At 49.7% G+C, this 13,878-nt stretch overlaps 1 protein-coding gene across 1 annotated transcript; it reads left to right on the top strand.

Annotated features, from left to right (window-relative positions):
- Positions 1-3,888: 3,888 nt before the first annotated feature.
- On the top strand, positions 3,889-8,423 carry Mgat3 (beta-1,4-mannosyl-glycoprotein 4-beta-N-acetylglucosaminyltransferase). Its single transcript, XM_038342898.1, has one exon. It carries the CDS (start codon positions 3,889-3,891, stop codon positions 5,500-5,502), a length of 1,614 nt encoding a protein of 537 aa, XP_038198826.1. The 3' UTR covers positions 5,503-8,423.
- The last annotated feature ends 5,455 nt before the right edge of the window (positions 8,424-13,878 follow it).

Here is a 13,878-nt window from a genome sequence, read left to right as displayed (position 1 = left end):
TACAGAGATCTACCTGCCTTTGCCTCCCGAATGCTGGAATTAAAGGCATGAGCAACCATACCCAGCTATTGTAGTTTTCTGAGTCAGGGCACAGCAGCCCTGGCTGTCCTATCCTGGGTTTAAAGGAATGCACTGCCGCACCCAGCATAACTTCATTTTAAAAATGATCAGATTGCTGGGATCTGGTGGCTTGCCTCTGTACAGAATCTCAGCACTAGAGGAGGCTAAGGCAAGAGGATTGCCTCAAATTCAAGGCCAGACTGTGCTCCAGAGGGAGACCCTATTTCAAAACCAAATAAAATGTGTTCCTTGGAGATTTGTGGCAATTGTAGTCTAGGAGTTTTGTTTGTGTTTGTTTTCTCTGCCAGTTAAAGAATTAAAAATCAGGGAAAGTAAGTACAACCGATAGCAGTAGAGAACTCTCCAAGCCTCCTCCATAGGGCCTCTATAGGACCTCCCCCATAGGGCCTCTATAGGACCTCCCCCATAGGGCCTCTATAGGACCTCCCCCATAGGGCCTCTATAGGACCTCCCCCATAGGGCCTCCATAGGACCTCCCCCATAGGGCCTCCATAGGACCTCCCCCATAGGGCCTCTATAGGACCTCCCCCATAGGGCCTCTATAGGACCTCCCCCATAGGGCCTCTATAGGACCTCCCCCATAGGGCCTCTATAGGACCTCCCCCATAGGGCCTCTATAGGACCTCCCCCATAGGGCCTCTATAGGACCTCCCCCATAGGGCCTCCATAGGACCTCCCCCATAGGGCCTCTATAGTGCCTCCTCCATAGGGCCTCCATAGTGCCTCCCCCAGAGGGCCTCCCCCATAGGTCTCCTCCATAGGGCCTCCTTCATAGGTCTCCTCCATAGGGCCTCCCCCATAAGGTCTCTATAGGACCTCCCCCAGAGGGCCTCCATAGGGCCTCCTCCATAGGATCTCTATAGGACCTCCCCCATAGGGCCTCCTCCATAGGTCTCCTCCATAGGGCCTTCTCCATAGCTTTCCTCCATAGGATTTCTATAGGGCCTCCTCCATAGTGCCCCCTCCATTAGACCTCATCCATAAGGCCTCTATAATGGTATATTGTTTATGTTTTAATAAATAAAGCGTGACTGAAGATCAGAGTGCAAAGCTAACCACACTAGTCAGCCATAGAGGCCAGGCGATGGCGGTGCACACCTTTAATCTCAGCACTAGAGAGGAATATAAAACGGGAAGAGGCAGAAGCTTAGTCTCAGTCTGCAGCCTGAGGTTTGGTGGGGAGCATTGCTGTCTGCAGTCACATTGAGGACAGGATTGCCCCTTTGTTTGTCTGAGCTTTGGTAGAGGTAAGAATTCTCTAGTGGCTTGGTTACTTTGCTTTTCCGCTCTTCAACTAAAACCACAATATCTATCTCTGGGTTTCTATTAGTCATGCTACAGACCTCCTTCATGAGGCCTGCCCCATATGGCCTTCTCCACAGGACCGCTCGGCGAAGGTGGAAGGCACTCTGGTTACCTCCTGACATCCTAACAGATCAAGGTTAGGACAAGCATTCTGCGAGGCTAGCTAGCAGGGGAAGGAGGGAGTTGGGGTGGGGCTATTCTCCCAGTTTTTGTTTTTTTGATTTTTGTGTTGTAAACTTTAGTAACCTCTGACTCCTGCAGAGTGGAGTAGGAACTCAGGAGACCTCAAATAGTAGCCTAAACTATGAAAAGGATCAGTTGCTTTGCCGGTCCCTGTGATTTCATGGCCCTTTTTTTTCTGTAAATCTGTATAATCTTTGTTTTTATTTGCTTGTTTTGAGGCAGGGTTTCTCTGTTTAACAGTCCTGATTGTCCTGGGACTTACTTTGTAGACCAGGCTGGCCTTGAACTCACAGAGATTCGCCTGCCTCTGCCTCCCGAATGCTGGGATTAAAGGCGTGCAACACCACCACCGGTCTGTATTTATTTTTTTAATCCAGACAGGAAGCAAGCATAATAAGCATTCATGATTTTCTTTTTCTTTTTTTAATTGATTTTTATTGAGCTCTACATTTTTCTCTGTTCCCCTCCCTGCCTCTCTCCTGTCCCCCTCAAACCTCCCCAATGTCTCCATGCTCCCAATTTACTCAGGAGATCTTGTCTTTTTCTACTTTCCATGTAGATTATATCTATGTATGTCTCTCTTAGTGTCCTCATTGTTGTCTAAGTTTTCTGGGATTGTGGTTTATAGGCTTTATGTTTAAAAACCACCTATTTTCTTAAACCAGTGGCTCTTAGCCTTCATAATTCCGGGACCTTTTAGTACAATTCTTCATGTTATGATGACCCCAACCTTAAAATTATGTTTGCTTCTACTTCATAGCTGTAATCTTGATGCTGTTACGAATTATAATGTAAATAATCTGTGTTTTCCAATGGTCTTAGGTGACCCCTGTGAAGGGGTCACCCAAAGGTTGAGAATCTCTTATTTAAACAGTACTATCTAAATTAGGAGAGTCTTCTCATAATTTATAATGTGTGAATTGGGGTTAAGTCCCTGAAATCTAGGGTAGGAAACAGGAAACGAAACAGAACAACAAGAAGAACATTTATGAGAACTTAGCAGGTGATTAAGTTGGGTCCTTTTTGTTAACCTCTGTTGCTATGACTCAAATAAGATAAAACAAAGGAGAACATTAAAGGGAAAAAACCAAACCATCTTAGAGGCCTGGGGTTGCCTCCTTAGTCTAAAAAAAAAAAAAGATAGAGCGGTGGTCAGCAGAAGTCACAGCCACAGCAGGATTAGGAACTTAGTGCCCTCAGTTTGCCATGTGGTTACGTTAACCAAAGTGGTGGCCAGTTCCATGATTGCTTTGACCTTTTCCTCCCTTTAATTTTACGTGCATTGATGCCTGCATGTATGTCTGTATGAGTGTGCCAGATCCCCCTGGGACTGAAGTTACATGAGTTGCCAGTGGGTACTGGGAATTGAACCTGAGTCCTCTGGAAGAGCAACCAGTGCTCTTAACCACTGGGCCATCTCTCCAGCCCATGTTCACATGGTCTCCAGTGACCAGTTTAACTGGCTTCCTAGGATACATAGCTATTAGAGGTAAAAGGTCTGAGGGGAATCTTTTCTTGTTAGAAGAAAATCAAACCACAAGCCCATCCTAGGATGGGGGAAAGGTGCCAGCAGCTCAGCAAACACATCTTTCTATCCTTTTAAGGTTCGACCTGATTTCTCACCTTGATGAGGTGGTCCTCAAATCCCAAGACAAGTCCCAAGAACTCCTAGTCTCTCATTTTTCTGTGAAAATGTACTGACAGGGTTTGTTGGTTCTTAAACACACACACACACACACACACACACCAAATAAAAATAAAGGGAAGAAAAAATTACAAAAGGAACAGCAGCCTAGGACAGGGTACCAACAAACCCCTGAGCAGCTTGCAGCTGCTCCACACCCTACCCTCTACCCCTTGGAGCCTGCCACCCTCTAGGACAGCATTTTCCCCTGGTTGCATTTTTCTCTAGGAGCCAAGTCTAACCCTGGTGAGCAGCATGTAGCTTCAGGTGGAGGAGCAGTATACAGAGAGATGTGATGGGGTCTCAGGGGTGTGGAAGCAGGGGGCAGGTATGTGCGCACGTGTGTGAGAGAGACAGAGACAGAGATAAGGGTTTCTCTACATAGCCCAGGCTGTCCTGAAACTCACTTTGTAGAATATATAAACCAGGCTGGCCTCCACCTCTCAAGTGTTGGAATTAAAGGCATGTCACCACACCCGGGACAGTGGGCTTTTGAGGCTAGACGGTGGGGTGACAGTACAAGTCCAGGAGATTCTCACAGGTGGCTGCAGCTAGGTCTCCCTTCACATTTCCTTCCTAGGACGAGCAGCCCAGGACAGCTGCACTGACGTCTGGCTCTTTCTCTTTCCTGCAGGATGAAGATGAGACGCTACAAGCTCTTTCTCATGTTCTGTATGGCCGGCCTGTGCCTCATCTCCTTCCTACACTTCTTTAAGACCTTATCCTATGTCACCTTCCCCAGAGAACTGGCCTCCCTCAGCCCTAACTTGGTTTCCAGCTTCTTCTGGAACAATGCCCCTGTCACTCCCCAGGCCAGTCCGGAGCCGGGTGGCCCGGACCTGTTGCGAACCCCTCTCTACTCCCACTCCCCATTGCTCCAGCCACTGTCCCCCAGCAAGGCCACCGAGGAATTGCACCGGATGGACTTCGTGTTGTCAGAGGACACCACTGAATATTTTGTGCGCACCAAAGCCGGTGGCGTGTGCTTCAAACCAGGTACCAAGATGCTGGAGAAACCTTCAGGGCGCACAGAGGAGAAGCCCGAGATGGCGGAAGGCTCCTCAGCGAGGGGCTCTGGTCGGAGGCCTATGCGGCACGTGTTGAGTACACGAGAGCGCCTGGGTAGCCGGGGCACTAGGCGCAAGTGGGTTGAGTGTGTGTGCCTGCCAGGCTGGCACGGACCCAGCTGTGGGGTGCCCACCGTGGTGCAGTATTCCAACCTGCCCACCAAGGAGCGCCTGGTACCCAGGGAGGTGCCAAGGCGTGTTATCAACGCCATCAACATCAACCATGAGTTTGACCTGCTGGACGTGCGTTTCCATGAGTTGGGCGATGTGGTGGATGCCTTTGTAGTGTGCGAATCCAACTTCACCGCCTACGGGGAGCCGCGGCCGCTCAAGTTCCGAGAGATGCTGACCAATGGCACCTTCGAGTACATCCGCCACAAAGTGCTCTATGTCTTCCTGGACCACTTCCCACCCGGTGGCCGGCAGGATGGCTGGATTGCAGATGACTACCTACGCACCTTCCTCACCCAGGATGGCGTCTCCCGCCTACGCAACTTGCGGCCTGATGACGTCTTCATCATCGATGACGCAGACGAGATCCCCGCACGTGATGGTGTGCTGTTCCTCAAGCTCTATGACGGCTGGACGGAGCCCTTTGCCTTCCACATGCGCAAGTCCCTGTACGGCTTCTTCTGGAAGCAACCGGGCACGCTGGAAGTGGTGTCGGGTTGCACTGTGGACATGTTGCAGGCGGTGTATGGACTGGATGGCATCCGTCTGCGCCGGCGGCAATACTACACCATGCCCAACTTCCGACAGTATGAGAACCGCACAGGTCACATCCTGGTGCAGTGGTCTCTTGGCAGCCCCCTGCACTTTGCGGGCTGGCATTGCTCCTGGTGCTTCACACCCGAGGGCATCTACTTTAAGCTTGTGTCCGCTCAGAATGGCGACTTTCCACGCTGGGGTGACTATGAGGACAAGAGGGACCTCAACTACATTCGCAGCTTGATTCGCACAGGGGGCTGGTTCGATGGCACGCAGCAGGAGTACCCTCCTGCAGACCCCAGTGAACACATGTATGCTCCCAAATACCTGCTCAAGAACTATGATCAGTTCCGCTACCTGTTGGACAACCCCTACCGGGAGCCAAAGAGCACTGTGGAGGATGGGCGCCGGAACCTGGGCTCCGAGGGGAGGTTACCTGCTGCCAGGGGCAAGTTAGATGCAGTAGAGGGTTAGGGCTGGGCAGGCTGGGGTGATGGCTACCCCAGTGTTATCTCTGGCCTCTTGGGGGCTCTTGAGAGAGCTAGGAGCCCTTATAGGTGGTTCTCTTTGCTCAAGCCCTCTGGAATTAAGGGTCAGGCCTTTTAGCCCAAAACAGAAAAAGAAAAATTAATCATTTCCAGTAGAGAAGAGCAAGCCCAGTCATCTATGCAGCATTTCGTCCCCAAGAGTGCTGTGGGCAAGAGGTGTCCCTGGAGAGCATAAGGTGGTTTTCTGGGGCTGGGAGGGCTGTGGAATTTCAGTCTAATTGAGAGAATTCCACCTTTGACATTCTGGATTATTGACCTGCAGAGGAAAAGGGGGCGGGAGATACCATGTCAGGAGTTCCCAGGAAACTGTAAATAAATACATTTGGGTCCAGGAACAAGAAAAGAGTCTCAGTAGGGAGGCACTAGAGAGTATATCTGCTCTTGATCTTGACCAAGAAGCTAGGGAAGCAATGGAAAATGGCACCCACGAGACAGAGCACTTGGCATCTTGCTCAGAAGTGCTGGACCCAAGGAATGAGGTTCCCGCTGGCTGGGAGGGTGGAGCCAGTGGCTGTCAGTGTCCCTCCCTCTGGAAGCAGACATACCGGGGGCCTGAGGACGCTTCCTCTTGGTTCCAAATCTAGCTCCGATGGCCTTTTCACTTTTCCTATTACTGTCTCATGAGATGCCAGCTCAGCTGCTTGCAAAGGGCCCTAGGAGCCCATTCCTCAGGGTGGGACCGGAGCTGGAGACTGTACGGATAGCCAGTAGAGTGGGTGGGACGGGAAAGGAGACTGATGCAAGGCCTCTATAGCTCCTCACCCTCTCCGCCCCCCATCACTTTCTGCTGGCATCCAGTCCCATTCTACCACCATCCCCGGTTATCCCTGTGCCCCCTCTCCACTGCCCCGCTAAGAGCTGGCTAGGGGCCAGGAAGGGGCCACAAGGTTTTCTGGGGCTCAAGAAAGGACTTTAAGGTCGGTGGTATGTCAACCTACTCCTCTTAATTTGCCTTGGGGGGGGCCACAGGGTGTATTTGTTGGAGAAGATTCTAAAATGATGTAGAAGCCCCTTGGCAAACAGCAGTCAAGTAAGACCACCTTGTTTCTAATTAAGTAGTCTAGGGGGAGATGATCCAGAGCCTGTATGACAGCAAGCTTAGCTTCATAAACAACTTCCAGGTTTGGATAGAGTGGCTGCATCCGCTCACATGATAAGGCAAGGAAGGGTGAACTTTTCCTATGAAGGGCAGGAGTCAAATATGTCGCTTCTGATAGCATCTTACTGGTCAGGACTTAGCTGCATGGCTACAAGTAGTTGCAAGGAGAACTGGGAAATGTAGTTTTGAGCGGGACTGCTATGTACCTGCCTCCATCTGAGAGTTCTTTATTACCAGCAGCACCTTTGTGGGAAGGGTGCAAGTGATTGCTCATCATGGGACCCTGCTCTCTCCCTGCCTGCCCCACAGTTGAGGTTCAGTAGGGACTCGCAGGTGTATGGGAAGAGTGGGTGCCTCTCCCTGAGGCTCCTAACAGTCCCCTTGAGGCCAATATGCAGGGCTGTCTGTGGAATGGTCAGTGTTTGTGCGTGTGTGTATATTTATGGGCATGGGTGCATGCTTGTGTGTATTGAACATGTCTGTATCCATGTGTCCCTGTACTAAGATGACGTTCACACGTGGGTGTAGGAGCATAGGCTTGGCTGTCCTCCTCCCTAGCACCTGGAGCCCATAGTTTTGTATCCTGTGGCTCCTCAAGATGCCTGAGGCAGGAAGTCCTTAGGGGACCTTGAAAGCAAGGCTAACGGGAGTACAGGGTCTGTCTGTCTGTCTGTCTGTCTGTTTTTATTTTCAGACTGAGGAATGGAATCTTCTAGCTAGAGGGCTATGCAGCTGAGAACCCAGCACTCCCCCAGCCTCTCTTGGCCGACCACATCCTCCCACTGATACCCCAGAACCTCCTAGATGATCTCATTGGAGGCGTCCTGAGGTTTCCTTTGATGTAGCTTTGTCTGGAGCAGTTTGCTAGGCAGTGGGCACGGAGTGGGGAGCCCTAGTGAGCAGGCACGAAGCAGGTCACAGGACTCCCATTGAGGGACACCTCCATGAAACTTTCCCTTCAAAGAACTTCCATCTCTGGTTCCTCTTGGGACTGAGAGGTAGTCCCGGAAGTCAGGGCATCCCAGAGACTTAGGGGTTCATCTGTGCCAAGGCATTCTTCTGAGATGCCTGTGGGTGTTCCTGTGGGATGCCTCCCCCTCAAACGAAATCCTCACCCCATACTCCTAGTAACCTTAGCTGCTTCATAGATATCCCATTTCAGGCATTTCAGGGTTCCTGCCCACAGGTGACCAGTTCAGAGACACTGGGAAAGCACAGTTTCTACCTGGGCTGGCCGTGTCTCTCAGACCAGTAGGGGAAAATAATGTAGCAGTTTCAGCCAGGCAGGAAGAGGCCTGGTCATGAGCTGAGAGAACACCTGTGAGAGATGAGGGCTAAAAAAGTTTCACATCTAACCACAGCGTACACTGGGAATTCGAGGGCCAGGAGACCCAGGACCATACCCTCCATATGGAGGGAAACTGAATTGAATGTGAATGTGGGTGCATTCTCCAGGAACCACTGGTCTGTGACCTCCAGACCCAAGGAGGCCTGTTCATTCCAGGCATCCAGCTGACCTTGTTCACCCAAGAGGCTCAGCGGTTATAGGGGGGCAGGCATGATGATGCTTTGGGGGCAAAGGTGAGATTCAGGGTGGAAAGACAGGACTCATCCAAGCGGAAGGTAGGGCCCTGGGAAATGTGTAATTTAAGGACACCAATAATAATAATAATAAAATAGCATTATTTTTTTTGTAAAGGAAAATCAATATGTACATTCTGAAATCATTTTCTCTGTAAATGGTTGGATTTCATTTCACCCTTAAAGGGATGCTCAAAGAAGAAGATAATATTAATAATAAAAACAGCTGCCAAGTCTGGAGGCTATGTGTGTATGTGGCTGGTTTGTGGGTGCTCCAGGGCAGAGGTGGGTGTGAGCAGACATCTCTGGTCTTGCTGCCAAGTCAGGACCCTACATGGCATGAGGCCCTCACAAGGACTGGATGTGTAGGGAGAAGGAAAATGTATCCAGTCCCTTCACTTAGGGGTGTGGTCACCCCCAACTTGGGCGTGTGTTTCCTGCCTGTGGATGGAATTAGAGCTACTAGGCCTCTGTTCCGTGGGAGGAAGAAAGAACCTGTATTCTAAAACTGGTGGCTCTTCTGGGGTCAGGAGGACCCTCTAGGGATCCAGGTAAGAGCATTGGTGGTAACTCACACAGTTCTGCTTGGAATATCAGATAGCATTTGGGTACCCCTCACACGCGTGTCTGTCAAAGGTTCTCTAAATGCCTCAGCCATGATCACATGGCTGCCTAAGTTCTGGACCTTGAGGATGACAAGTGACCTCTTATTTGGGAATGACCATCTCTGTCTTTGGGTTCTACAACAGTCCCTGAGGCCTTGGAGTACAGAGCCTCTTGTCCCTAGTGGGGTCCTAAGGACAGTCTCAGAGATGGCAGATCAGACTCTTACGTGTTGCCTGGGTCTTCTGTGGGACAGCTGTGTAACCTCCACATCAGACTGAAGGTCCAGAAGCCAGAGGATGACAGCAGTGTTAGTGGCCTGACCTGGGGACGCGAACTGCCCAGGTCTCTGGCCATACTCCCAAAGTCCAAAAGGAGCTGAGTAAGTGCTTGGGATAGGTTAGAAAGTGAATTCTGTAGACCCCAAGATGTGAAGATGAAAATGCACCAGCCTGGCCAGAAGAGGGCGACAGCAGCCCACTTGCCATTAAAGTGTTAACAGTTCTAGTTTGTGTTGAGGGGTGTATCCTCATTACCATCAATATTTACAAATAATACATATATTTTCAGGTATTACTTATTAAATAATTAAACATTTTCAGTCAAATTCTAGAGTGAAAAACTGCTCCGCTGTACCCGTTTGACAGATGTGGTAAGCGAAACTGACACCCCACACCTGCCTCACACAACAGTGCCGGGCTGGCAAGTTCAAGTTCACCTGTGGTCAGAGGCTGATGTCACTGCGAGGCTGCACTGCCTGTGCATATCGGCGGGCTGAGGAGGAAGTCAGGCGGAGACAAAGGAGAAGATAGGAACTGTGACATAGCAAAAGCTGCCAAGCCAACCCAGGCATGGGTCCAGGCCAGGGGACACAGGAGACAGGCGAGTGCAAGCCCTGACTCTGGCAAGATGAGGGCTGGGGTGCAGGTGTCACATCCCAGCAAGTACACTGTGCTGTGTCCTCCTCGATGGCTGTCTGGGTGGGTGTGGGTACCGGCAGGCTCCGGGACCCCAGGTCCCCGTGTTCTTTGTCTTTAGCCTCTAAACACGAGGCAGACAATGCTTTAGTGCAGAAAGAGGATTGATGATGCCTGTAAACCTTCACCCAGAGAGGAGAGCTGAGAGCCACCACAATCAACAGCCAACAGCTGTCAGATTCACCAGTGAAATGCCACTTGCCAAGGGGCTGAGAGGTGGCTCAGTGGTAGAGTGAGTGTTGTTCTCCCAGCGGACCCAGGTTTGGTTCCCAGCACCCACATTCAGTGGTTGTGACCAGCTTTGTGGGATCCAAGGCTACTGACTTCCTAAGGTATACATGTGTGTACACAAACCCCTACACAGACACACATCTATAATTAAGCTTAAAAATAAAAATTCTGGTACTGGAGAGATGGCTCAGCAATTAAGAATTCTTGCTGATCTTTATAATAGACCAGAGCTTGGTTCCTACTACCCACATCAGGCAACTCACAAACACTTGTAACTCCAGCTCCAGGGGACTTAATATCCTCTTCTGGCCTGTGGATATGCATAAACACACCCCCATAGACATAAATAAAAATAAGGATTGTTTTTGAGACAGGATCTTACTTTGTAGTCCTGGCTGTTCTGGAACTTCCTTTGTAAAACAGGTTGGCCTTGAACTCACAGAGATCCATCTGCCTCTCCCTCCCAAGTACTGTGATTAAAGACATCCACTACCATACCTGTATAAAAAAATAAAATCTTTTTTGTTTTTCGAGACAGGGTTTCTCTGTAGCTTTGGAGCCTGTCCTGGAACTAGCTCTTGTAGACCAGGCTGTCCTGGAACTCACAGAGATCCGCCTGCCTCTGCCTCCCGAGTGCTGGGATTAAAGGCGTGCGCCACCACCACTCGGCTGAAATAGTCTTTTTGATTCCATGTTATTAATTTTGTTTGAGTGTGTGTAGGTCAGAAGGCAATTTGCAGAAATCATTTCTCTCCTTCTACCATGTGGTTCTCAGGGATTCAACAGTTATCAGCTTGGCAACCAGTGACGAGCAGCTCCACCACTGCCCGTCAAGATTATTTTTAAAAGTCTTAAATTTTTTTAATTAAAAAATATAAAGCTGGGAGGTAGTGTTGAGTGCACCTTTAATCCCAGCACTTGGGAGGCAGAGGCAGGTGGATCTCTGACTTTGAGGCTAGCCTGGTCTACAGAGTGAGTTCCAGGACAGCCAGGGTTACACAGAGAAACCTTATCTTTAAAAACCAAAAACCAGAACCCAAACCAACCAACAAGCAAAAAAGAATAAGCAAGCTATTGAGCCTAGATCTCATTGGCTTCTCTTAGGTATGAACATCCCTGAGCAGACCTGGGGGATTCGAATGGACTCTCAGGTCAGTTTAGATTCTTAGGTCAGTCAGCATTCAGTCTATGCCAGCCAAGAAAGAGAAAGGATAGTTTCCTGAAAGAAACGAGGACAATATGTCACCCTTGGCACCCCAGCTGTCCTTGTCCAAGCCTTCCTCAACCCCCTCTACAGATCCTCATCTGTCAAATGAGGTTTTTGTACTGCAGCCCTCCAGCGGCAGTGGGCGGGTGTGTGGAGTTTGCAGCAGAGCCTGAGCTTGGTGGGAGTTTGTCAACACCTTGACCCTGACCCTGTCTCCCCTCCTCCTCTGATGTGGGATACATGACACACGCATGGGTCATGCATCTCTTCCGGTGGCTTCTTGCCTCCACCTCCATGACTCATCTGTCTCATGGTTCTCCTCTGCCTCTTCTTCCTCACTGTCCTCCTGGGCTCATTTTCTCCACAGACATCTGTCTGCTCTGCCCGTGGATCTCAATACCCACCAAGGTGAAGCCGGCCGCCCCTCTCTAGGGGGTCCTCTCGGCTGAGCACCAGCTCACTGTCCAGCTACCTGTTAGAAGGGCCCAAGGCGTCAAGGTCTTCTCAGATGCCATGCGGCCAGTGTGGAATTTAGCCTCCCTCTAGGATTTCTTTCCTGTTCTCCCCATCCTGCTCCTAACTCCTCATCTATACAGTGGCATCAGTTGGAAATCTGGGCTGTGTCTTGGGGTACCCCTCCCCAGCAACAGGGTATTGGAATGACTCATATGTACCTGGGACAGATAATGAGGTTAGCTTGAACTTCCTGTGACCCTGTCTGAAAAAACAAAAAAACCAAACCAAAACAAAGCAAGCAAACAAGCCCACAAGCAAAGAGAAACATCCAGGCACGTTAGTACACATCTTTAATCCCAGGGCTTGGTTGGCAAAGGGAGAGGCAGGTAAACCTCTGTGAGTTCAAGGCCAGTCTGGTCTACACATCCAGTTCCAAAACAACCAGGGCTGCATAATGAGACAAAAACAACACACACACACACACACACACACACACACACACACAGCACTACCATGCTTGATTCAAGAATATTTATTTCTTTTTTAATTTTTTAAAAAATTTTCTCTCTCTCTTTTTTAAATGTTGATAAGTTTTGTGCATGTTTCTTTTTCTTTTTTTTTTAAATGTATTTTTATTTTGTTGGTGTTTTGCCTGTGTGTATGTCTGTGTGAGGGTGCTGGATCCTGGAGTTATAGCCAGCTGTGAGCTGCCACATGGATGCTGGGAATTGAACCCGTGTGCCCTGGAAGAGCAGTCAGTGCTCTTAACTGCTGAGTCATTTCTCCAGCCCCTATTTATTTCTTTTTCTACATTTTTTTAGGCAGGATTTCTTTGTGTAGCCCTAGCTACACAGTCCTGGAACTCTCTCTATTGACCCAGTTGTCCTAGAACTCAGAGATCCACCTGCCTCTTCCTCCCAAGAGCTGGGATTAAAGGTGTTTACCACCAGCACCCAGTGACTCAAAAATCTTTAAATATAATTTACAGAAATTGTGGCGAGTTCCCTCACTGAACTGGGGAAGAGAGTGGGAGTGGGACAAGGGCACAAAGCTCCCTGTGGGTAAAGGACTTGCTGTGCAAGCATCAGGACCAGAGTTCAAATCCCCAGCACCCATATAATGCCAGGCAGGTGTGGCGGGCTGCCTGCAATCCTCAGGAGATGGAGACACGGGTTTCCCAGAGCAAGCTAGCTAGACTAGGTAGCAAATCAGTAAGCTCCGGGTTCCAGTGAGAGACCCTGCCTCAAGATACACAGTTGGAAATGCCCTAAATTAACCTCAACCTCTAACCTCCACATGCATGAACACCACACACACACACACACACACACACACACACACACACACACACACACACACACAGAGCTTCCGAGTGTCCACGTGACACTCCCTAACACTGGCACCCACTGGGACCTTCCACTCTGTTGCTATAACCTTTTATATTGAATTTTCTCCTGGGTTATATTGAATTTCCTCCCAGAGCATTTCAAATCACCTAATGAGAACCTTCCTTGGTAAATTCCTGCATGCTGTCCTTAGGGCCCAGAACTTTCTGTCTCTGGTTTACTGTAATTCTGCCTTCTGAAGGCACCACACAGCGGCAGGTCCTCTTTTCAAGGTTACTTGTCTCTGCCCTCCGGAGCATGGGGAAGACTGGTACTCTGGCCTCTTCTTGTGTTTGTCCCCCACCCTTGAGAACAAACAGATCCTGGTACAATTCAGTAGCTGTTTGTGGAGTGACTCACCAAACAAATAAGGAGGGGCTGGGATGTGGAACCAGATCTGTCTCCAATGCAGCCCAGGGATGAAGTCCTTACTACTGTTTCCAGAATATTCCAACCCACCAGCCTTGAGGCTAAGGTTCTGTCACACAAAGCCTATGTTGTCCACTAAGGGAAGCAGGCCGCATCTTTCCCACAGCACCAGCAGTCTCCAGTCCTCGCTTGCCTAGACTTGGCACTGGTGTTAAACCTCACCCAGGAGCAAAGCCTTTTATTATGATAGTAACTTCTGGCTTGCCTAGTAACCTGCCTTTCTGAGGACTGTTCGTGCCTCATGCATGCTCCCAGTACCCAAGCCTTCTGGAAGGTCATAAGAGACACAGCTGACCCTCCTCCACACAAATGTTCATCAACCAAATATCAGTAA

Source organism: Arvicola amphibius, chromosome 9 (genome assembly GCF_903992535.2).
Source record: "Arvicola amphibius chromosome 9, mArvAmp1.2, whole genome shotgun sequence".
Taxonomy (NCBI): domain Eukaryota; kingdom Metazoa; phylum Chordata; class Mammalia; order Rodentia; family Cricetidae; genus Arvicola; species Arvicola amphibius.
This window is presented reverse-complemented; position numbering and strand designations above follow the sequence as displayed.

Excerpts from the sequence above, each read along its gene's own strand:
- Mgat3 (XM_038342898.1), top strand. The coding sequence starts at position 3,889 with ATGAAGATGAGACGCTACAAGCTCTTTCTCATGTTCTGTATGGCCGGC.